The sequence below is a fragment of the Spodoptera frugiperda genome, chromosome 28 (assembly GCF_023101765.2).
Source record: "Spodoptera frugiperda isolate SF20-4 chromosome 28, AGI-APGP_CSIRO_Sfru_2.0, whole genome shotgun sequence".
Lineage (NCBI taxonomy): Eukaryota > Metazoa > Arthropoda > Insecta > Lepidoptera > Noctuidae > Spodoptera > Spodoptera frugiperda.
Genome location: NC_064239.1, coordinates 6,818,377 through 6,840,721, shown reverse-complemented (window position 1 = coordinate 6,840,721; position 22,345 = coordinate 6,818,377). Strand labels below are relative to the sequence as shown.

General features: G+C 33.8%; 5 protein-coding genes across 7 annotated transcripts in view; 4 read left to right on the top strand and 1 right to left on the bottom strand.

Annotated features, from left to right (window-relative positions):
* The window catches only part of LOC118265206 (ATP synthase subunit delta, mitochondrial), a 122,446-nt gene that overhangs the window by 82,399 nt on the left and 17,702 nt on the right, over positions 1-22,345 (top strand). The window lies entirely within an intron of this gene.
* LOC118265088 (proton-coupled amino acid transporter-like protein pathetic) lies at positions 63-7,080 on the top strand. The gene is made up of 6 exons (XM_035577800.2): positions 63-483; positions 1,093-1,270; positions 2,211-2,568; positions 4,818-4,993; positions 5,071-5,243; positions 5,595-7,080. Exons 1-6 carry the CDS (start codon positions 222-224, stop codon positions 5,831-5,833), a joined length of 1,386 nt encoding a protein of 461 aa, XP_035433693.1. The 5' UTR covers positions 63-221; the 3' UTR covers positions 5,834-7,080.
* On the top strand, positions 8,270-9,785 carry LOC118265447 (ELAV-like protein 2). The gene has a single exon (XM_035578322.2). The coding sequence runs from the start codon at positions 8,314-8,316 to the stop codon at positions 9,217-9,219; it is 906 nt and encodes a 301-aa protein (XP_035434215.1). The 5' UTR covers positions 8,270-8,313; the 3' UTR covers positions 9,220-9,785.
* LOC118264950 (uncharacterized) lies at positions 11,402-15,880 on the top strand. Its single transcript, XM_035577621.2, has 8 exons — positions 11,402-11,629; positions 11,977-12,173; positions 12,272-12,446; positions 12,523-12,622; positions 12,731-12,996; positions 13,074-13,552; positions 14,685-14,940; positions 15,176-15,880. The coding sequence occupies exons 2-8, from the start codon at positions 12,040-12,042 to the stop codon at positions 15,365-15,367; spliced, it is 1,602 nt and encodes a 533-aa protein (XP_035433514.1). The 5' UTR covers positions 11,402-11,629; positions 11,977-12,039; the 3' UTR covers positions 15,368-15,880.
* LOC118264952 (acyl-CoA Delta-9 desaturase) lies at positions 16,031-21,852 on the bottom strand. Of its 3 annotated transcripts, none has more exons than XM_035577622.2 (5): positions 21,572-21,852; positions 20,177-20,415; positions 19,708-19,838; positions 18,118-18,323; positions 16,031-17,784 (listed from the first exon to the last, which is right to left on the bottom strand). In XM_035577622.2, exons 2-5 carry the CDS (start codon positions 20,394-20,396, stop codon positions 17,280-17,282), a joined length of 1,062 nt encoding a protein of 353 aa, XP_035433515.1. In that variant the 5' UTR covers positions 20,397-20,415; positions 21,572-21,852; the 3' UTR covers positions 16,031-17,279. The 3 variants fall into 3 exon arrangements, with proteins under 3 accessions (XP_035433515.1, XP_050561835.1, XP_035433516.1); XM_050705878.1 differs by having other exon boundaries at positions 21,783-21,852; XM_035577623.2 differs by lacking the exon at positions 21,572-21,852 and adding an exon at positions 20,627-20,791.

The window sequence follows — 22,345 nt, the reverse complement described above, 5'->3', positions numbered from 1 at the left end:
TTTCGAATAACTAAAACTAAAAGCTAAAATAAAATTTAGTATTCTCATAAAGTCTCATCTCTATTAATCTATGTCACGGTGACGACATCTCGCTCGTTTCAAATTTTGATCACTTGAATACAATTCAATCCATTTTGATAAGGTGATTGTGCGGCTGAGGCGTATGGCTCTGCGTAATATTTATTAAAGTACATATAAGCATAAAAGTATAGAATAAAATAATGAACGATGAAAAGCAACCACTGCTCACTGGACCTAACAATTCCATTGAAAGTGTTGAACAAACAGTAGAATTAGTGACAGATCCAGTATCACCTTTGAGTAATAGTGAAAAACCCAAAGGAGACTATCACCCGGCGTCGGAAAGATGTTTGGAGCACCCAACTTCCAACTTCGATACTTTAATCCACCTTTTAAAAGGAAATATAGGAACTGGAATTTTAGCAATGCCAGATGCTTTTAAAAATGCTGGGCTAATACTTGGTGAGTATTGATAATTTTTAGTTTGTTTATAAATATTAACTGTTGAACAAAAACAAAATTTTGTAAATTGATGAATACTAAGACTATTTTATTTTGTAAAACCAGAAAATACACACAAACAATTTCATCCCCTAATTAGCTCAAATAAATATTCTTGATGCAACTAATATACTACCTACCCTAATTATTTTTTATTTTATAAATTAATTGTGGTTACTTGATTCAAATAAATTCTAATATAATATTGACTGTTTGATGATAATTATATACTACTATAATATATTATTATGTATTATTAAGTTTTATCACACATTTTAGTTTTTTATTAGGCCCAAAATTAGTTAAAATTGTATTTTAGCTAAATTGTATAGTTATAACAACTTAATCCAAATAATAATTGAGTCTTGTGTAATATGAAGACCCAAATTATAGATAGACTGTAAAATATAGGCATATTAGGCCTGAGGAAATTTTATATATCAGAAAATATCAATATATAAATGATACTTCCGGACTAACCCAGGAATCGAATTAGTGAGCAAATCACAGATATTGTCTCTGTTGTGTTCAATACTTGTGTCATAATAACTAAAATGTTTTTCTTCCTAGGGGTTTTTGGAACACTAATCATGGGCGCAATATGCACACATTGTATGCATATGCTAGTGAAATGTTCACATGAGCTCTGCATCCGCAGTCAAAAACCAGCGCTAAGTTTCTCTGAAGTTGTAGAAGATTCCTTTGCATCAGGACCTGTTTCTTTAAGGCCATATGCTAAAACTATGAAGTAAGTGAAATCATCTATATTTTCTTTTAAGCTTATACTAAAATAATTTTGCTTTTATACTCTTATATAGCAAATGGTTTTCTTTGTAAATATTTTATTGATACTTTACATATACCCAAACCTTTTTATCAAGATTTGCTAGTATACTTAATAAGTGGGATAAAAGCTGAACAGTAGAAAAAATATAAATTTCAATATATAATTGCTGCTTAGTACAAGATACTTGATACTATGTTGTTAGTAGATAGTTTTAGTTTAACCATTACTTTTTATTACATACACTGACATAATATAATCTAATCAGCTCACCACTTGCTTTGCTTATTGCACTCAATTTGATTAATATCTACTGAATATATATTTATATTGATTTATAGATTTACATTGAAGCATCTGAATACCCATATGCCATCTCATTACTAAAACAATGTAATTGAATAATCAAGAGTATTAGCAAAGCAGATAATTTATTGTATCTGTAGGAAAATCCAAACTAGATGTGGAACAGTTTAGTTTAATTAAATGTGTAGTTAAGTAGTACAGAGAAAATTTCCTATCCTATTAATTAGGTCTATTGGTTATCATGTAGGAATATCACTCGTAAACAATTTACATATTTGTCTTAATTATACAATTGAGATTTGAACAGACTTGCTAGCAAACAATAACTTTGTGTTGATAAGTAGACATATTTTATGAAATTTCCTTATCTCTACACCTCAATTAATTAAACAATTTAAATGATTTCCTCCAAGCTTAATATAATATTTACTCGGCAGTATTTGAGAAGTTATTGAACTTTTTAGAGATAATGTTTTCGGTGAGAGTTGTTGTAGATAACATAATCAGGATGCATGCCTGGCATGAGTAATTGAGTACCTACCTCTATAATTTAGTACAGTCTGTATAACAACACTTATGACAATATGTATTGTTTCAGGAATATTGTCAGTGTATTTTTGGTAATAACACAAATGGGATTTTGCTGTGTTTACTTTTTGTTTGTGGCCACTAACCTTCAAGATACAATGCGTTTTTTTAATGTTAACTTAAATGTACATGTGTACTTGGCTTTATTATATTTACCAATATTTGCACTGGCTATGGTGAAGAACTTAAAGTATCTGTCACCAGTCTCCCTGGTTGCCTCCATAATGACTGCTTGGGGCCTTGTGATAACATTTTACTATATACTTCAAGATTTGCCTCCTACAAATACAGTGAAGGCATTCTCTACTTGGCAGCAGATACCTTTATATTTTGGTACAGCTATATATGCATTTGAAGGAATAGGAGTGGTAAGTTCACTTTTATTGTCTAATTCTCTCTTTGTGTCAAAGTGGTAGTGATATATGTGTATAAGCAATTTACAATACTTGAAATGAATATGATTCACACAAGGACTCACTAGTTTTACAAAATTCGCTACTTGATAGCATACTTATTAATACGCCAGTTGATTTATATTTACGATATGCATTGTATGTAGTACCGACATTACTAATAGCAATAGCAGCCATGAACTAGTTCAGTTCGTCTGTTAAGCATATTAATTTCATGAGCTACATGCTATGCGCATTTAAATACATAAAAATAGTACTAGGTCTGGAAAATCAATACTATTGTGAAAAGCTGCAGTTCATTCGTATTATCTAAATGAGTTATCTAGATAAGTTAGTTCTATGGTTCTACCGTATATTTCAACGCAATAGTGTTTATGCTTCGAGTCAACCGCAAAAATGTAGTCGGACTTTGAGACGCAAATAGGCGAAAGTAACGGTGAGGCGAAGTACCTACATAGCTAGATCTAATAAAAGTAGGTCCATGCTGATGCTAGATACTGTTCGAGGCTTATATGATCCGGAGCTGCAGACAACCTACCTGGGCTCCGGCACACGCTCCGGTTTAAAGCAGATATAGGAAGGCCTCAACCCGGGCGGAAGAAGTCATTGGTGATTTTCCCCCCTCAAAAAAAAGCTTATATGATTGATCTCATTAGGCGTTTACGTGGCAGAGCCATGCTTCGCCACGAATGGACCGGTACGACCCGAATGATACGACGGCAGTTACAGAAAACTGGCTTGGCACACACTTGCGTTGTGATTGACCATTACCAGCCCTCTCTCCCCGCCTCCCCTTCCAAAAAGCTTTAACATCATCATTAATTGTTATACTGCATGGTTAGCGTGGCGGCTGACGAGCAACGTGTAACAGGATTCCCGCACAGAACAACTTTTTATGTGATACACAAATTGTACTTCCGGGTCTGGGTGTCATGTGTCTGTGCACTTGTATGTTTGTAAACGTTACTCACAACACAGGAAAATATCCTAGTGTGCGACAACGTATCTTTTTTATTTTTTCTGTCGAAAAAAGTTTTCGAATTGGTTAAGTTCAGGATATTTTAATTTATTTCTGCCAATAAAGTAATAAATTAATAAAGTCTATAAATAATCATTTATCGCGTAATAGTGGACTGGAATATTTAATTCTAATGTACGACTACCCACAAACCTAAAAATAGGTACCTATTATAAATTGTAAAATAAACTACATACGTACTTACATAGTGACTACCTATATAACAGTTATATTGTGGTTAAGATTTAGAAATAACCGGATGTGTTCAATAAATCGAGAGATTTGAAACGGCGTTATACCAATAATTTATGTGTAGGACTGTAGATGTACCTACCTATACTGGTACACTAACCTAACCGGATAGTTGAATGAATCAACATATAGGTATAATATCGACATAAAATAATAAGTTTGAATAAACATATTATTACTGGTAACATAAACATACTGGTTATTCTAGCAACCTGTATTGAACCCCAAAAATGTAGAAGGTATTCAAATGAGCGGTAATAAATTGTTTATGTACCAGGCCGTAAATACGAATATTAATCCAAAGCATATCATGAGTTGGGAGCACTATGGTCCGCCCACATTTATATCATGATATCGTAGAATGTAATTGATATAGCTTAAATAACGACCGGATGACGTCACTCCCATGACATACTTCGGTAGCGATGCAGCAATATGACGCCATAAGTTCGCATTGAGTGACGTAATTTCAAGATCTCTATATTAATGGGTATTCATTCAAACGCTCTCACTCATGTCCACTAAAAATGTAGTACCTTTGGTACCTCTAAACCCTGACTGGTCTCGTTGGCTACGCATAAGCCTTTAGATGTAAAACTGAGTTGCTTACACATATATCATAAATATCACCACTACTTATGATGGCAAACCATACAGAATTTGTTTTTATACATACTATATACAGTATAATATACTGTATATTCAAAGACTATGTGCTCAGTAATAGGTTTCTTGCAAAGTATTATAACTTCTTGTCCATCCGTACTGCATTAAATAGAAGGTACTTCAGACTGACACAAACATTTATACACATTTATCTCACGATAGCCTGCAATAATGACCTGCAATTACTAATTAAGCTTTTTATTTATTTTTTTCCTTATCTGTCTAGGAACGGTTTATACCGCATATTAATAATAATTCCGTATTGCAGGTTTTACCTTTAGAAAACAATATGAAAACCCCAGAGGCCTTTGGTGGCTGGAATGGTGTGCTTAACACTGGCATGGTGATAGTTGCCGCATTATATACTGGTATTGGATTTTTCGGGTACCTTAAATATGGCGAACGAGTGCAAGGTAGCATAACGCTCAATTTGCCAAACACATTGTAAGTTGTCATTATCTCTAGATGATATTTAAATTTTTACAACAACAATATTAATACATTATTTTTTTTACTTCTAGATTAGCTCAAAGTGTCCGGGCAGTTATGGCAGCTTCAATCTTCTTATCATATGGATTACAGTTCTATGTACCTATGAACATAGTTTGGCCTTATATAAAGTCAAAACTTACTTCAGAACAAAGTCTCAAATACGGTGAAGCAGTTACGCGATTTGTGCTATTTTCCATAACATGTAAGTTGGTTTTATTCATCTAAATCTTCTACCTCACAGCATCCTTATCTTAGCACGCATAGATTAATTGTAGTATGTCTGGTGCAAAGTTTATCGCGCTTGGACTAAAACAAATGGTTATGTTATAAAATGAATGTAAATATAATATGAGTATACCTTATTCATATGTTTGCCACATGGCTGTCAATCTTATCAAGCAAATATTGATTTTCACCTTGAATATTTATTAAATAAATAATAATGATGTGGGGAAATACCACTACACTTTGTGTAGTTACATATTAAGTGACCTATGATAGGCAATATGCTATCATTACAGATGTAAGTAATTATTATTATCATCTATTGCAGTTTTGGCAGCAGCACTGATTCCAAACTTGAGTGGTATAATATCATTGGTGGGAGCGTTCAGCAGCTCAGCACTTGCCCTAATCTTTCCACCGCTTATAGAAATAATGACGTTCTGGCCTGACCAACTCGGACAAAATAATTGGAAGTTGTGGAAAGATATAGTAATCATCATTTTCGGATTCACGGGATTCGTTTTTGGTACATTTATAAATGTAAAGAATATATTTTTTTCTTACTAAACAAACCAAATCAGTACTAACAGAATTTAAATGTTAACCAAAGAGTTTTATAATACTTTATGTGGTTTTATATGATAATCATGACAATAATTGTGTGTAGTAAATGTTCCACAATATTTTGCTTTATACAAATATTTAATTAGCTTATAGGTGTTGATTAATTGACAAGCTCAGCTTATTTTTAAATGTTTATTTTATATTGGTCCTTTTAAGTATTGATGTGTTTTGACAAATATTGAGATGGGTATTACTTTTAAACTTTTTAGATAAACACTTGCATGAGCCAACTAGCCATGTGGTGACGCTATTAAATGTGTGTGTCTGTGGATTAGCTCTAATTTAAAATTGTATCTACGTACTGGACGTAAATTGAAATCAGCTTATTGAAAAGTATATATAATTTATTTACATTCCACTGTTACCTTGGAGATAGCCTAAATCATAGGCCTATTTATAATGTAGATACCTTTTGGTATTTTTATTTTGTGATTATAGTTCCTTACTATTTTTATATGTGATTATTAAATTATTTTTGTTATTTAACTTTAAAATCCTTGTTTAGTTCTTTTAGATCTGAAATCTATTTACAGCACATTAATTAAGAAATAAGTTTTATAAATGAGAAAATGTACAGTATCGAATATTTTAATCTTCATGATGTTAAAAAAATATAATATATTATGCATTTATAAAGGGTGCTTATGTAGTTCAATGTGTTTGGTGTTGAAGACTTTGTGCTTAAATGTTCTTTAGCTTGTGTGTTGAATCTGTTAAATGACTACGAATCAGCATTATAACATCTCAATTAAAAATAAATATAATAAATCGAGAATGCTATCTCTGTTGTACACGCACTGACTTAGTGGACAAGTGTTTATGTTCTTAGCTATATATCTTAGAAGAGATAACAGCTAGAGACTGTTCACTTGGTTTCCAGGTATTGTCTGCACGGGTCGTAATTATTTATTTATAGCTATACAAAGGTTACTGTTAAAAAAATTTAATGTGTTTGACGAACATCAGAGCATGTTATTAAATAATTTATTCCAACTAAAAAATACCATATTAATGTATGTTATAAATTAATTAGTGGTAGCTTGTTAAAATGTTTTACTGTTTTGTTGTGCAACTACAGATCTGTGTACAATCTTTTCAAAATAATTATCTCGAATGTGACAACTTTATAGTTTGCCTATATAGTGGTGATGTACTTATATGCAAAAAAATATAGCTATTGGTGCAAATGATGTCTTTTGTTTTCTTTCATTACATTACACTGTTTCTATTAATTTAAGATTTAACTGAAACTTTCGGTGTGACTGGTAACAAATTATTATCAAGGCAATGATCGATTTTATTGTATCGAAACATACCGCCTACAAATTTGAGCTAATTTTCGAAAAAAAATCTCAAAATGGGGAAGTACAGAATATATCCATTTTGAGTATTATCAAATGGGACGTACTGGTTTTTGCTCAATAGATGGCGCTAATCTAGCAAGTTCAGTTTGTCCAATCATTGTAGCTGTCAAAACTTGTACGTCCAATAGAGTGATATTCTAGTAGTTGCTTTTCTATTGGACGAAAAGCCGAGTTGTCCTTACTAGCGCTGTTATATTTTAATACCTCCCTAGTAAGTTTTTGGATAAATACTGAAAAAATCCATAAAAATATCCCATCTCTAGATCAGATAGTTTTCTGCTTGAAAACTTGGTATTTTATTTGCAATTAGTAGTCTACAAGAGAAGAAAGTCAAAAATAAAATTGAATATTTAGTAAATTATATAATACAGTATATGACTATTTTAAAAGCAATACTAGCGGTATTCTGTCGAATTTCAGAACTATTAAATACAGCATCCGGGCGGTAGTATCGACATGGATAAGCAGATAACGACAAAATATAATCGTTTCAATATTACAGGTAAAGCTTTTTCCATTGCAATACTGACTTACTGACCAATTTCTGTATTATCCTACTAATATTATAAATGCAAAAGATTGTATGTTTGTTTATTACTCCTTTACGTCGAAACGGATGAAGATATCGAGTTGAAATTTGAAACAGGGGTAGATTAGGATCTGGAATAACATATAATTTTATCCCTCGGGAGCGATGACGAAACCGCTGGCAGATGGCAGAAGCAGGTCGACATATATTAATCAAATAAAGTAAACGTTTAAACGTGCCTTAAGCCTATATTATAATTTAGTGTTTCTTGTGAAGTTTATTGCAAATATTTCAAATAGCTATTTTCTAATTATCTTCATTGATGAAATTATTATTACCTACATAAAATAACTAAGGTAATTTAATTTATAATTAAAGGAGTAAATAGTATTCTTATTAGAATTCTATTTTTTTTTTCTAATAAGATGCATAGACAAAGGTAACGTCACTATAACGTGCTTATTTCCGAACGTACCTAAGAAAACACGCAACACTACAGTGAAATGTCATTCACCGACAACAATTAAAAAATGTCGGAATCGTGTCAAGACGGTAATTGTCAAGGAAATAATGAATTTGGGCCGGACGAATCACCCACCAAACTTATCGTCAATTACATTCCTGAAGTCATGACCCAGGATATGATGTTCTCACTATTTTCAACAATGGGTAAACTGGAAAGTTGTAAGTTGATAGCAAACCGAGGCTATGGGTTCGTCGAGTACTCTCGTCCCGAGGATGCAGTCAAGGCACGTAAGGCTTTTAACGGACTTCTAATGCAAAATAAGACTCTCAAAGTGTCGCATGCACTTCTCAATCCGGAGTTGAAACCGCCTTCGAAACCTGAAGCTGACTGGAACCTCTACGTATGTAACCTGCCTAATGAACTGACCTTGCAGGATTTACATGGACTATTCGCACAATTTGGTAAAATAGTTAATTCTCGTATAGCTGCAGGTATAGCATTTGTTTTATATGAACACCAATATGAAGCGGAAAGAGCCATTCAGAACATAAATGGCACCACACCGCCTGGCTTTCTACACCCTTTAACTGTTAAGTATGCTAATAAGAGTAACCCTAATAAACATAAAAATAATAATAATAACTTTCCCAAAAATCCTCTTGTGCGACCTTATCATTGGATAAATCATATGAATGCCATTGGAGATCACAATTCTCCGAGTACATGGTCTATATACATTTATAATATTGCTCCGGAGGTGGAAGAATTAACTCTGTGGCAGCTATTCGGTCCATATGGTGCTATTGTATCGGTTAAGATAATCAAGGATCATTCAACTAATAAGAGTAAAGGATTTGGATTTGTAACGATGAGAAATTATGACCAAGCTGCGATGGCAATACAAGCACTGAATGGATATGTTCTTCATGGCCAACCTCTCTCGGTTAGTTTCAAGACCCAGAAGAGATAATGCTTATGTGAAAGACTTAATAAACTTTACAATATCAATACAGTAATAAATAGACAAAAACAATACCTAATTAATTGGCATTATCAAATATTGCATATAAAATAGTCCCGATTTCTGAATTTTGTGTACACCTTAACCATAATATGTGCAGTCAGTTGACTCTTGTTGAAAATATTTTATTATTTTGAGCTATCGACATTGTTAAGTTTGTTTATGAATAATAATTTATTCGGTTTGCTCGTTAAAGTTTCAAGTTTAGTAGAAGTTTAAGATTGTATTGAATATGATTGTTGTTTGGAAGTTCAACATCAGTTTTGAGCTGTAATGCTTTCATTATTTTAATCTTATTATTTAAGTATAATAAAACCATTTTAAAGAAAGTGCTTTTACAAGATCTAACTAATTGATAAGCCACATTGAGATGTTTAATCAGCTACTAGTTTTAGTTGTACACTTTTTATAACATGATGTCTATTTAGGTAGTGAAAACGAAATCTAGATTATATCATATTTATACATTTAGTATAAAATTTGCTGAATTAAAGTTCATTTTCACAATTTTAAAATGTGTTTTGATTTTATTTACCTTGTCCTATTTTTTACAATAATAGTGCCCTACCTTTCTAAGCAAATGGTGATTTAATTCTGCTATAATTAAAAATAATTAATATTAGCTAGTACCTACCAATTTACTCATGAACATAATGTAATTATAAAATTAAAAAGTTTTAAGTTGTATGGTAATATATACTTTTTTTATCAGACAACAGTTATGTTTGATAAGTGAAGTAAGTGTTTCGTAGTAAGAATACCGATATTATAATTTTCTAACCCAATCAACTTGCCCCACATGTTGGGCGTGAACTATTACACCATTTTACATTTTTCTCAAAAGATGGCGCTAATCTTCATTTATGAATCTCATTATGAATAGTAGTTTTAAATAATAATATGAGTTTAAAAATTGATATTTTTAGAAGGCAGGACAGTTATGTAGTATACATAATTATGAATCTAAAAAAAACTATCAAATTTAGTCAATATGTTTTTTTCAGTTTTGGTGTCTGAACTACTACTCAAGTAGTAGGTACCTAATTACCTACTTTATATTATCGCCTGGAAATAGTCATTAGTCAATAAGTAAGTAATGTAAAATATAGATAAGTGTAAGTAATATGTGAAAGATAATATCAAAAATTATCGTTTATCGATCAAACGTGTGAAATGTTCACAGAAAAAAGATATTGTGGGTAGATGTAGAATAGAACATTTTATGCCTATTTTGCAGTATCACAATAAATTATTAATTGTAACTTTTAAATTGTATTTAATTATCATAATAGGTACTATAAATATATATAAATATAAATCTATAAAATATTTTCATTGCTATGTTAGTTGTACCTATCTGTACCTAGGTTACCTACAGCATTCTGTGCCTGTAGTATAAAATAATTTTCAGATAAAGATTACATAAATGGGTTAAGTATACTTTTATTGTTTAACGTTCATAGGTATAGGTACATATTTGCAAGAAATATTTTGCAATTTTATTAAAGTTGCAAGCATGATTGGTCAATATCCAGTATCCGGCACCCTTTATATAGAAGAAATTAGTTCCCATTTATTACACCGCAAATTCATACTTAATTCAAAACGGAAGGATATATAGGTATCAAACAAATGGTTTAATTTTCTTGAAATGGAATGCACACGAAATGTAAGTACAGTTAAACAGCAGTAGTGTAGTGTAGCTTACATTAGTGGTAACTATAGTAGAACCGAATAAGTAAAACACATGTATATTACCTACATAAAAACAACGGCAAAATTAAGAACCTCATCCTTTTTGGGAAGTCGGTTAAAAATAGCAACAGACAGCACACTCTTAGTAGACAGAGGTATTGAGATTATTTATCGACGCCAAAAAACCTTATAGATTTATTGCTATTTTTTTGTAAAAACTCAATAATTGTACATAGCGCCATCTATTTAGAAAATAAAAAATAAGTTTGTTTTAAGAAATGAAATAAAACACGATTATTTTAAAATCTTCCATACACTCATTAAATAGGCAGATGTTTGAACAAAATAATAACATAATTTCATTGCATTTTGTTATAATAACTATGTACCTACATGGGCCACATGTTTCAGTACCTAACTGGATTGAAGGCGCATGCTCTAGAAACCGAGAATCGATATACATAAGTAATAACCGTGTTAGGTGCCGTAGGTCACGCAATCTCTGAATTGTTTTTACTTTTGTTTGTGAATATATTCTTTATAATTTTTAATAGTGGAAATAGGACGAAGTTTCACAGTGCGTCCGTGTGCCGGCGATACGGCCGTGGCGGACGGAGAGGGTTCTGTGGTGGCGGGGGGCGTCGGCCTCGCCGTGAGTAGTAAGGTAAGGGAAATTGGTCACTCCATGTTTTTCTCTCAGTTTATGGGATCAGGCACACATTAAACTCGCGCATGATTACTTAACTTAGTCTTTAACTTCAACCCTTACATTAGATACCTACATGGGTAATTAAGACTTAAAATTTCAATTAACAATAATATTTGAAACATTGATGTCATTTCTTTTTAAGTCAATTATAATTATAGGCTGCACATCTACACATAGGTACCTATACCTACCTACTTCTCATACAGGTATCTCTGTCACTGCTCAGCTGGTTAACTGGCACTCAGTGATCAGTGGTCACAGGCATGCAATAGTTCTAGAATGAAATATTTGTCTTTGTTCAGGTGTACCCTAGCCCGGGGGCGGCGCGCGGCGTGTGGGCGCTGCCGCAGCCGCCCCCCTGCACGATGGCAGCAGAGGAAGCTCTGCCGCCGTGCTCTCCCATGTCGCCAGATGCTCCAGCCGCGCCACCTCGTACAATTACTAGCTACAACCAACACTCTGATCTACATCAACTCATTTTTGAAGCCGTCCGTTCGGGGTTAGAAATTTTATGCCAACTTACATATATTTTGTTTTGTGAACTTCAATTAAAAAATAACGTGTACCTACTTATACCTTAATCTATTGTTATTTTAGAGAAGTATCAGAAATTGAACGCTTAGTAGAAAAGCTTGGTGTGGAAGTGCTGAGTGCTCGAGACCAGCATGGCTACACTCCTGCACACTGGGCTGCACTAGACGGGAGCGTCGCGGTCATGCGCTATCTCGTTGAACGAGGAGCCCCCATAGATCTTTCTTGCTTAGGCACCCAGGTAACATTTGTAATAACTATAAACCTAGAATTTACGACAAGTACCTATATAACAAACTCGTGATTATTTTTTTCAGGGTCCTCGACCGATCCACTGGGCCTGTCGCAAGGGCCACGCGTCGGTAGTACAAGTTCTGTTGCAGTCTGGAGTTGCGGTCAACGCTGCTGACTTCAAAGGTAAGTAGTCCCATCCCATTCCATTAGCATTGACCATACGATATGATGACCTATGATAGTACCTACTAGTAGATACCTAATACAGAATGACAAGTTTTATTTCTACAGGGTTGACCCCACTGATGACGGCCTGTATGTACGGCAAGACAGCGACCGCTGCGTATCTACTCGGTATGGGGGCAGCGACCAGGCTGTCTGATATTAACGGAGACACTGCCCTCCACTGGGCTGCATACAAGGGCCATGCGGACCTAGTACGCTTGTTAATTTATTCAGGCGTACCTTTACATTGCACCGATAATTTTGGTTCAACACCACTTCATCTGGCGTGTTTGTCGGGCAATTTGACTTGCGTAAGATTATTATGTGAAAAGGTAAGTTAGTTAAAGTTTTCAATTGTAACAAATAGCTGTACGAGAAGTATCCAAGGTCAGAATTTGTCTTTTTGTAGGTCAAAGCAGAATTGGAACCTCGCGATAAAAATGGAAAAACGCCATTGATGCTTGCACAGAGCCACCGCCACTTAGAAGTTGTAAAACTGTTACAAAAGGAAATGAAACGCAAGTCACACTGGATGCCTCCACTTTCTGAACTGTGGGCGCTATTGTTTGGAGGCGCTGGAGACTCTAAGGGCCCTCTACTGTTCTTTTTGATATCTGTATTACTTTGGGGATATCCTATGTATGTCATTAGATGCATACCATTGACATGGAACACGCTGCGTCTTTCGCATTACTGTTTCCTTTACTGGAATGCGATCATGTGGCTAAGCTGGGTGATCGCGAATAGAAGAGACCCGGGCTACATACCTCAAAACTCTGAAACTTATTATAGAGCCATTCGTCAGATACCGTATTATGACAAGTGGAAAAAAAGGAACGTGATTTTATCACGATTGTGTCATACTTGCCGATGTCTGCGACCTTTAAGGTAATTCTGTTATTTATTGTCATTAACTAATTTTAGGGTAACAGGTATAAATCAGACGCATTAGGCACAGTCCTTGGTTATACTTTAGAGGACAAACATGGGAGTGTTTGCCTTCAATATCTACCCTAAACCAACCTTACCTAAATAAACATCGTTACATTCAAGAACTAGTATCCCTATATAATAATGACATAAACTCATTAGGAACATTGTCATTTGAACTTACCTAGGTAGCTGACTATAATAGGTATTTAAGACATCACTTTCACCGATTGCAGCGTTCTGTCACAGTTTCAGCGACTGCAATCCGTCTCGCCTAAATTTTCAGTGCCAAATACCCAATTAACGGTTTCATGCCTGGTTAATAGGTATCTGGTATTCTTAATTGCAATGCACAGGTAGGTATATTTTTTAAAAATTCTATATAGGCACCTACTTAGTAGGTACCTATAACCTACCTAACCACAAGTATCTACCTTGAAATACCTAACGCAGGCACCTAATGACTAGGTATATTATAATGCTTAGGTCTTTCTAAACGCATTAAAATTATTTTTGCCAGCTAGTACCTAGTAGTAATTACCTAATTGCTACGTACATTTATAGGTAGTTGAGTAAGTACCATTCCTACCTACCTAAATGAATATTTACGACAGCTATAGGTTAGCTATATAAAATTGTTCTTTAGTATCTTTTTAATTAAGTAATTTATCAATTAAAAGCAATATCAATCATAGTATTTAACAAAGTAATCGATACTATCTATAGGTATAGATTTATTCATGATTCAGATTTACCCAGTGTCATTAGAAAATATTTTCGGGTATTTCCCCGTTCTTTTGTTTTATCTCTTCTCCTCAATACCCTTAATTATTTAGGGGATTTTTGGTAGCTACGAGGTTTTAATATTTATTTTATAACTTTGTGAGTAGAATGGAAAAAATCCTAGTATACTGAGCCAACGAGGATTTTTTTAGTAAGTACTTAGGTATATGAAGTTGTCTAAATATGGGTGTTGAAGTATCTATATTTTAGCTATAGGTAGATACCTACTTGTATATCAAGCCTAGGTTAATGTACCTCTCTACAAGTCATTATATTCTTTAAAGTTATTCCTGTGTTCTGTCTGCAGGGCTAAACACTGTCGCATCTGCAAGCGTTGCGTGGCATATTTTGACCACCACTGCCCATTCATCTACAATTGTGTCGGCGTGCGCAACAGAATGTGGTTCTTCCTGTTTGTGATGAGCGTCGCAATCAACTGCACCCTTTCCATATACTTCGCCTGCTACTGCCTGCTGCTCGAAGGGTTTGGTCTCTTGTATGTACTGGGACTGCTGGAAGCTATCACGTTTTGCGCTCTTGGCTGGATCCTTACTTGTACCTCGGTAAGTCTTCAAAATTGATATGACTGATAAATACAAAACGACTAAATAAAGTATACTGTACCAAATGCTACATAGATACAGCCAGGATTAGGTGCTCATTCTGAATCGAAACCGAAATCACTCCCACCCTGACACTCAATCATAAAATATGTCTTTACGGAGGTCCGTGTCCCACACACTTGTATTTATGACCATTTGGTTTGTATGTAACGTTACTTTTCTTTGTATTTTTCAGATTTTGCACGCATGCATGAATTTAACTACAAATGAAATGTTCAACTATAAAAGATATCCCTATTTGAGGGATAAACGCGGGCGTTATCAGAATCCATTCTCACGAGGGCCTATCATGAACTTAATTGAATTCTTCGTGTGCTTGCCCGACAAATGTGATGAACAAGATATTTTTCACGAAGAAAATATATGATGCGAGGTGCAATGACGCAACGACCTTTGTAGAACAAGGTCACAAAAGCTTCTACGAAAATAAACTAACTCAACTCCCTATTACTGTATTTTGCTGTGTCACTTAATTATGGTTCACTAGTACGTGAAAATATCAAATTATTAAAACTTTACGATTGTCTATCGTGAGGTGAAATGACTTTGACAAGCTAAAATTGAAATAGTAGCTCAATCATAATATCAAAGAACCGGCTAGCGGCTAAAGAACGGCCCAATTTTGGTATTAGAAAGTTCCTGCACAAGTTTGAATACCACAGCCGCGCTCATTGCGCAAGTCTTCTACAAGCTTAGGTATAATTATTTAAACAGTCGGGTAAATGTTAATGCGTCCCGAACATGTGCCTACACGCCTCAACACACGTTATAGATATAGGTATAATAAAGATTTACAAATATGTTCGTTACGCATTTCACTTTTATTAATGTTGTGTATTTATTATATAATGGCTTATAATACAGGTACTATTTTCCTCAAGATCTGTGTTTTATTGTTAAAATGTCTGAAGTCTCATCTTTCGCTTCAGTTATTCAATAAAATCCTTTCAGAGAAAATATATACTCTTCTTGTTCTCTCTTCATGTAGATGGTAATTTCAGGTTCTGTTTCAGTGTAAATAAAAGACATATATTTTTGTGCTACGTTAATGTAATTATAATCAAACATTTGTTTAGAACAAAAATCAATTAAGTATTCGAGTAAGCTTCATGTGTGAAAAGTTATGAAATGTAGTCAACATTTAATGCTTGCAAATTAATGAAATAAAATTAATACTAATAATATAGTTTCAAACACACGTCATAAATATTACCTACAATTGTTCACTTTCCGCTTACATACAGGATAAAATCTGTTTACCCTTCTAATTATCACAATTCTCTTACACATCAGTCAAATACACGTTGTAACAGCACATACGTATATGTATACGAGTTAATAAATAACTTTCATCACCACATTAAGATCGCGCATGAGCGACATAGAAGTCAGGCCAGCTGATCCATTCTATAACTTGCTTTATAAAATATGTTCTACACGAAAAGGTTTTAACGATTTCTAATAATTCGAGTCATTTAAGTTTCGTGCAGTTCTAAGCAATTCACAGTACAATATGTTCAGGTAGATTCATTAATGTTCATAAACCTGAACCTCTGTATCTGCTTTTACAACATGAAACAAATATTTTATGATCTTATATACCACATATTTATTTCTTCCATACGTAAAGTGTATTAGCATCTTCTATTAGTTATATTATTTAACTGGGACTTTCAACTTAATGCTTGTACTTCTTAAAAATGCAAAAGACTAGTTATACAAAAAAATAAATTAACATAATATGTGGTTTATAATACTGATGTGTTGCCTCTATCAAATTATTTGTATCACATAAAGTAGCTTGCTGACATTTATCCACTTGTAACTAGTGTATAATGAAATATTGTTAAATAGTTAACATACTATTTGAAAATGAATAGGTGCTTAAGATTGATAAACATTTAAGTGATCTTCTAATTATGACAGTGAAAAGGAAGACATAGGGGTGTAAATTAAGCTGCTGAAATGATGATAGCAATTAATTTGCGTGGAACAACAAACCGATCAAAACGAGGTCACAACCTCGAATTTTGTTCCTAACATAGAAGCGCCTAAGGAAGACGCCGTAAGGAAGTTAGTAGCTACTTAGTATGCAATGGCAATGTGCTTCTTTTATAGTTCGCAATGTATTTAGGTAATAAAATATATGCGTCACAAGTACCTACTACTAACTCGTCTATCTATTTCATAAACAGATTCTAAATCTATAAATATCTAGTAATCTAGTAAATATTTAAAATTTTATTGTGGATTTTCCACATTGAAACCATTCATTGCAATTAATCATCCTTAGGGTTAATCCTAATAGCAGCCTCAATTTCTTCTTTGGGTTGGTTCTCGTCGCCCCAGCCCCACAGATGATGTGAGCCATCACCAGTGCGCTTTACCCTGTTCTTGACAATGTCATCAGACACAGTTTTCATGTCGTAGGCCCAGCCGATTTTAGCAAAGAAGTTGATGAAAGCTGTTGTGAAATTCAGTTTGTTGTTACCAAGTTCAGCAGTTTTGTAGTCCCAGGGGAAGGTGTGGTGGTAGTTGTGGAAACCTTCGCCGAGCGCGAACATCGCTACCGACATGTTCTCCGAGGGCTTGATGCTTTTGTCGTATGGTTTGTCTCCCCATTTATGAGCAGCGGAGTTGACGAGCCAAGTCACGTTCAGGATGAATGTGTAACGGAACATGGCAGCCACGAAGAAGGCGTTGGTCCAGGTTTCACCCCACAGATACACAGGAATCACCGTGGGCATAATGAAGCAAGCTAGGGGCATCAGCAGCAGGTAGTACCTAGAAAACGAAACAAAATTACAGAATTTAGTACAATTTCTTTCAATTCCCCTTCCTCTTTTTTTTAAAAATTATTTCTAAAAACCATAATAGTTATGGTTCATTTTAATAAAATATGGTTAATTTCTGTATTGTGTATTATTGAACGACTAACACTCGTAATATGTATCATTTTCCTTGATGAATGGACTAATTAACACAAAAAATATTGTTAAATTCGAGTGGTGGAATTCCAATGATTAAATATTTAATTATTTAAATTTTAATTTCTGTATATACGTAAAATTTATGAAAACTTAAAACATTTTAGTGCAAATCAAAGCTGTTTCTTACTTTTTCTGGAATCTAAGTATGGGGTCAGCAAGCAAGTCGCTCATGTCAAGTCCTTTGCCCTTTTCCTTGAGGTCTGGATGTTTCCTGACAAGAAGCCAGCCGATGTGGGAGAAGAAGAAGCCACGGGTCGCGTTGTGAGGATCAGCGTCAGTCTCCGAGTACTTGTGATGCATGCGGTGGTCGCGTGCCCAGTCCATAGCCGCATCCTTGAAATCATCAAAAATATCTAGGTGTTAGATAGTGTTATCTCGTAAAAAAACTTTACACTAACAAACCTAGTAGTGGTCTATATATTGAGAGGAATTTCGGATTTGCAAGTTTACAGTTTGTATGCCTTATCTTTGAATTGCCTGGGGATTTTATCATAGCAGTATAAAAGTGTTATAAAATAATTTTGTAGCTGAAGTTTAATTTCTGTGTTTTCGAATAGTCCTCCTATCTCCAAATTAGCAATTTTAATGTTGATAATTTTCATTTTGCATATTTTACTCATTTACCAAACTTATATAACATAATCAGTAACAATGACGACAACAAAATAATGATGAATAAATTAAATAATTTTCAATTTTCTAAATGAATAATATGTATGCAAATTTGAGAACAAACTGGTATTTTATATGCAAAAATTACATCATTTGATTCTTTAGTTAGGTTACAAGGAAAACTGTCGCGAAAACACGCTGATCATAATAATTCGTCAATGCTAAACTCAGTATAGGTACATAGTCACCTTCAAAGTTCCATTTCTATAGTAAACCCACAGGAAAATATTACAACAAAATTATTTTGCCAGAATAAGACATGATGATGCCTATTAGCCTATTATTACCTAAATAATTAGACAAAGATACATGTTACTAGAATATTGTATAATTATGTAAGTAATTTAATTAAGGTAAAAATCCTATAAAGTAGACAAGCTTGGAGCAAAAGAGCCTATCATCAGTAGTATAATTTCATGAAACATTTTTATGAGTATTTATAGACATAATGCACTGCATTTTGTTTTACTAGTGATACTAAAAGTACAAATTTTTATATTAATTTCTTTACACAACTGTCTAACAAATGACATTGAAATACTTGGCTGTGACACCAACAACAAAAACTATGTCTGCTCTATTCTATTTATTGATATAACAATAGATGGTTAAATAGAATATTGTATTAGTTAGTGAGCTTACAAGTGAAAATTTGTAATTTTATAATAGCAGCTACGAGAATGTCCTCTACTGAACATAAGGCTTCCCTTAATGATTTTAGGATATTATACTTAGTTTAAATATTCATTTTTATAAAACCATACCTATTACCTACTACTACAAGTAAATTATTCTAAATACACACATTTGGATAGTATTAAAATATTATAGATCCTTGAATAACTTTCTGTCTACTCGGTAGAAATCAATATCTATTGATTACTGTCAGCAATTAAACTGAACATTATGTTTTGAAACATTGTCAAAATGTAAAAGGCATAACATAACTAGTTACCTATTTAATATAATTACTGCATTGCAATTAATTTATTTCTATCACTCAAGGAAGTGTTAAAATTTTTTAATAAATAGACAAATATCTCACCTGGAAAGCAACAGTGTTGAAAATGATCAGGATAACCTTTAGTGGCCATTTAGCTTTGTAGGATTTGTGGGCCCACAAGCGATGTGCTCCAGCCGTGATCCCCAGTCCCGAAATCACATACAAGATGTAGGCTGCAAATGTACACACAACATCATAATTAGTCATGTGACATAACTATAAATTTTATCACAATACAAGTAGAGGTAAACTACATAAATTGGTATTATTCAATAACAATGTTAGAACAGGTAGGTATATGTGTATGACACACAGACAGAACAGCAATTATAGGTCACCTACAGGTCATTTTGATAAAACGAAAAGTTGGTATCACCATCTCATATAATACCTACCTAATGTAGAATTTGTGCATAGTAAGATTGACAAAATTAGGAAATTAAGTTGACTAAGTACCAAACTATTATCAACTAAATTAAGACTCAATTATTCTTCTAAAATAGGTACTCACCAAAAATATCTGTTTGCCATTTCGCAGAGAAGAGGAACAGGTAACCTCCGTACACAGCTGCTAAGTGAAGATATGCAAACAATATGATATTCCTCCACACCAGTTGCTTCGGTTTGTTGTCGGCTTTTTGGACTGGAGGTCTGGCCAGCGCCAGGTCCGGAGTAGCCGCGTCGCTTTCAAAAAGCACTCCATTCACGTCCTCCGATATATTTGGAGCCATCTTTCCACACTTCCGAGCACTATAGACAAATTAAATAAATAAAATTAACATTCAACAATTTGTTAGTGCATTTTAGTTTTCGACCTGTAAAATGTGTAAAAATCACTGTAAACGTTATTGAGTTATAAAGATAAAGTAACTATTCAATACAATGTTTATTACATAAAACAGAAATAGGTACGCAAAACTCTCATTCAATGGTTCTAATCAAGAAAAATTGAAAAACCTACGTTGCAGACGCAACCACTGGTTAAAGATGTATCGTAACGACTAACGACCAATTTTATTCTTGACTTTTTTGTTTTATTCACGTTAACGTTAACGTTATTGGAATTTTTCTTGTTTGATTTAAGTTGACGTGACGTTTCGTAAATTCGATAGATAAACGAATAGGGATGGATAACGTTAGGCTTGTTATCGATAAAACACATTGTCGACAAAGTGATGTTTACGGTATTACTCTTTACTGGATCTAGTTAATTGAAAAAATCAGAGTGCATGCTTTGAAATGCACCTAGTATGCATTAAAAATACCTTATGCAATGATGCAATGTTGCAATGCAGAGCTGTGCATAATAGTGAGCTAGTACACTATATGGTATCCACGTGGCTTTCTACGAGGATTTAAATTTCCAAGTACGAAAATCAGAGTACTATTTATATTTCCAAGTTAGAGTAGGTACGTACTTTTAAAATGTTTGCCTAATATTGGTTTTATTTATGTAGGTATATATGAGTACTCCCCACCCTAGGTAGCAGAATTGGCAGATTTACCTAATTTGCTGTGCTTACACTTACAGATTTTATAAAATATGTCATATATTCCTATTTACTCGACATAGACTTAAATATTATTTAGACAAAATATTCATTTACCTACAGAAGATTTCCTATTTCGAAAGTCTTAAAAAAAGTCCTATTTGACCTTCATTACAATGCACAATCGCATCACTATTCGCCAACCTACATAAGCATAATATACATAGGCACAGGTGAGAACACAACACCAGCTATACCTATCTACTGTATGTACCTATATTAACTATAGCACATCACTACTTACTGCACTGATGATAACACGATAAAAAAAAAAACAAATAAAACACTTTGTTTGTAATCAGTGAATATTTAAATAACTTATAAAATATATAAGTAAATATAACTTAATTACTTACCAATAAATAAATGTCAATAATTTAAAACAATCCAATAAAATGGCAAACCACAATCACACTATTAACCGAGTGTTAACGAAGTATGAATGAGAGGTCTTCTCCTTCGAGAGCGTTATATATGACTGATAATATAACCGGAAAACAATAATATTTGCAACACATAGACCGGCCGGTGCAATCGATAAGTTCACGTGTTGGACTGTGGACTTACTAGCATGGGCACGCTTGTGGAGTTAGTTTCAGACTGACAGAGTGGTCTGGTAGGCGAAACGATTGCGCGTGGATTGGGCAGGCGAAGTGGCGCGATGTCGACGACCACGTCACTGGCCCGTCACGAACATGGCACGATGTACAGTTGTGATCAGGCGATATTATGGGTTAACCTCGTCCCAATGGCGGGAGTTCGAACTTTGGTAGGATTATACTTAGGTAGGTAATAGGTGCATTTAGGACGTTTTAGGTAAAATATACCAAACTGAAAAGTTGAGGTTTACCTAAGTTGAGGTACCCATTAACCCACAAACTTATGCAATAAACTATAATAAAAAATGGTTTAGCTAAACCTAAATAAGAGAAACTAAATCCAAGTTTTAGGTGAGTAAGTATACCTACAAAAAGTCCAACGTGCAGTTTGACACCTAGGTACAATATTGGTTCATTGTATAGGTCAGTCAGTATCGAGAAATAACAACAGTTACTGGCAATCGAGTCATGTGTGAAAGGCATACCTACTAGCGAACCTTTTACTTGCCTATCGCTCTAGTTATCATGAGC

Bases quoted from the DNA above. Each gene is read 5' to 3' on its own strand.
- LOC118265088 (XM_035577800.2), top strand. From the start codon at position 222: ATGAACGATGAAAAGCAACCACTGCTCACTGGACCTAACAATTCCATT. The intron at 1,271-2,210 runs GTAAGTGAAATC...GTATTGTTTCAG, and splicing joins CCATATGCTAAAACTATGAA to GAATATTGTCAGTGTATTTT. The intron at 2,569-4,817 runs GTAAGTTCACTT...TCCGTATTGCAG, and splicing joins CATTTGAAGGAATAGGAGTG to GTTTTACCTTTAGAAAACAA.
- LOC118265447 (XM_035578322.2), top strand. From the start codon at position 8,314: ATGTCGGAATCGTGTCAAGACGGTAATTGTCAAGGAAATAATGAATTT.
- LOC118264950 (XM_035577621.2), top strand. From the start codon at position 12,040: ATGGCAGCAGAGGAAGCTCTGCCGCCGTGCTCTCCCATGTCGCCAGAT. The intron at 12,447-12,522 runs GTAACATTTGTA...TATTTTTTTCAG, and splicing joins TTTCTTGCTTAGGCACCCAG to GGTCCTCGACCGATCCACTG. The intron at 12,623-12,730 runs GTAAGTAGTCCC...TTATTTCTACAG, and splicing joins CAACGCTGCTGACTTCAAAG to GGTTGACCCCACTGATGACG.
- LOC118264952 (XM_035577622.2), bottom strand. From the start codon at position 20,396: ATGGCTCCAAATATATCGGAGGACGTGAATGGAGTGCTTTTTGAAAGC. The intron at 18,324-19,707 runs GTGAGATATTTG...GATGATTTCAAG, and splicing joins TCAACACTGTTGCTTTCCAG to GATGCGGCTATGGACTGGGC. The intron at 17,785-18,117 runs GTAAGAAACAGC...TTCGTTTTCTAG, and splicing joins ATACTTAGATTCCAGAAAAA to GTACTACCTGCTGCTGATGC.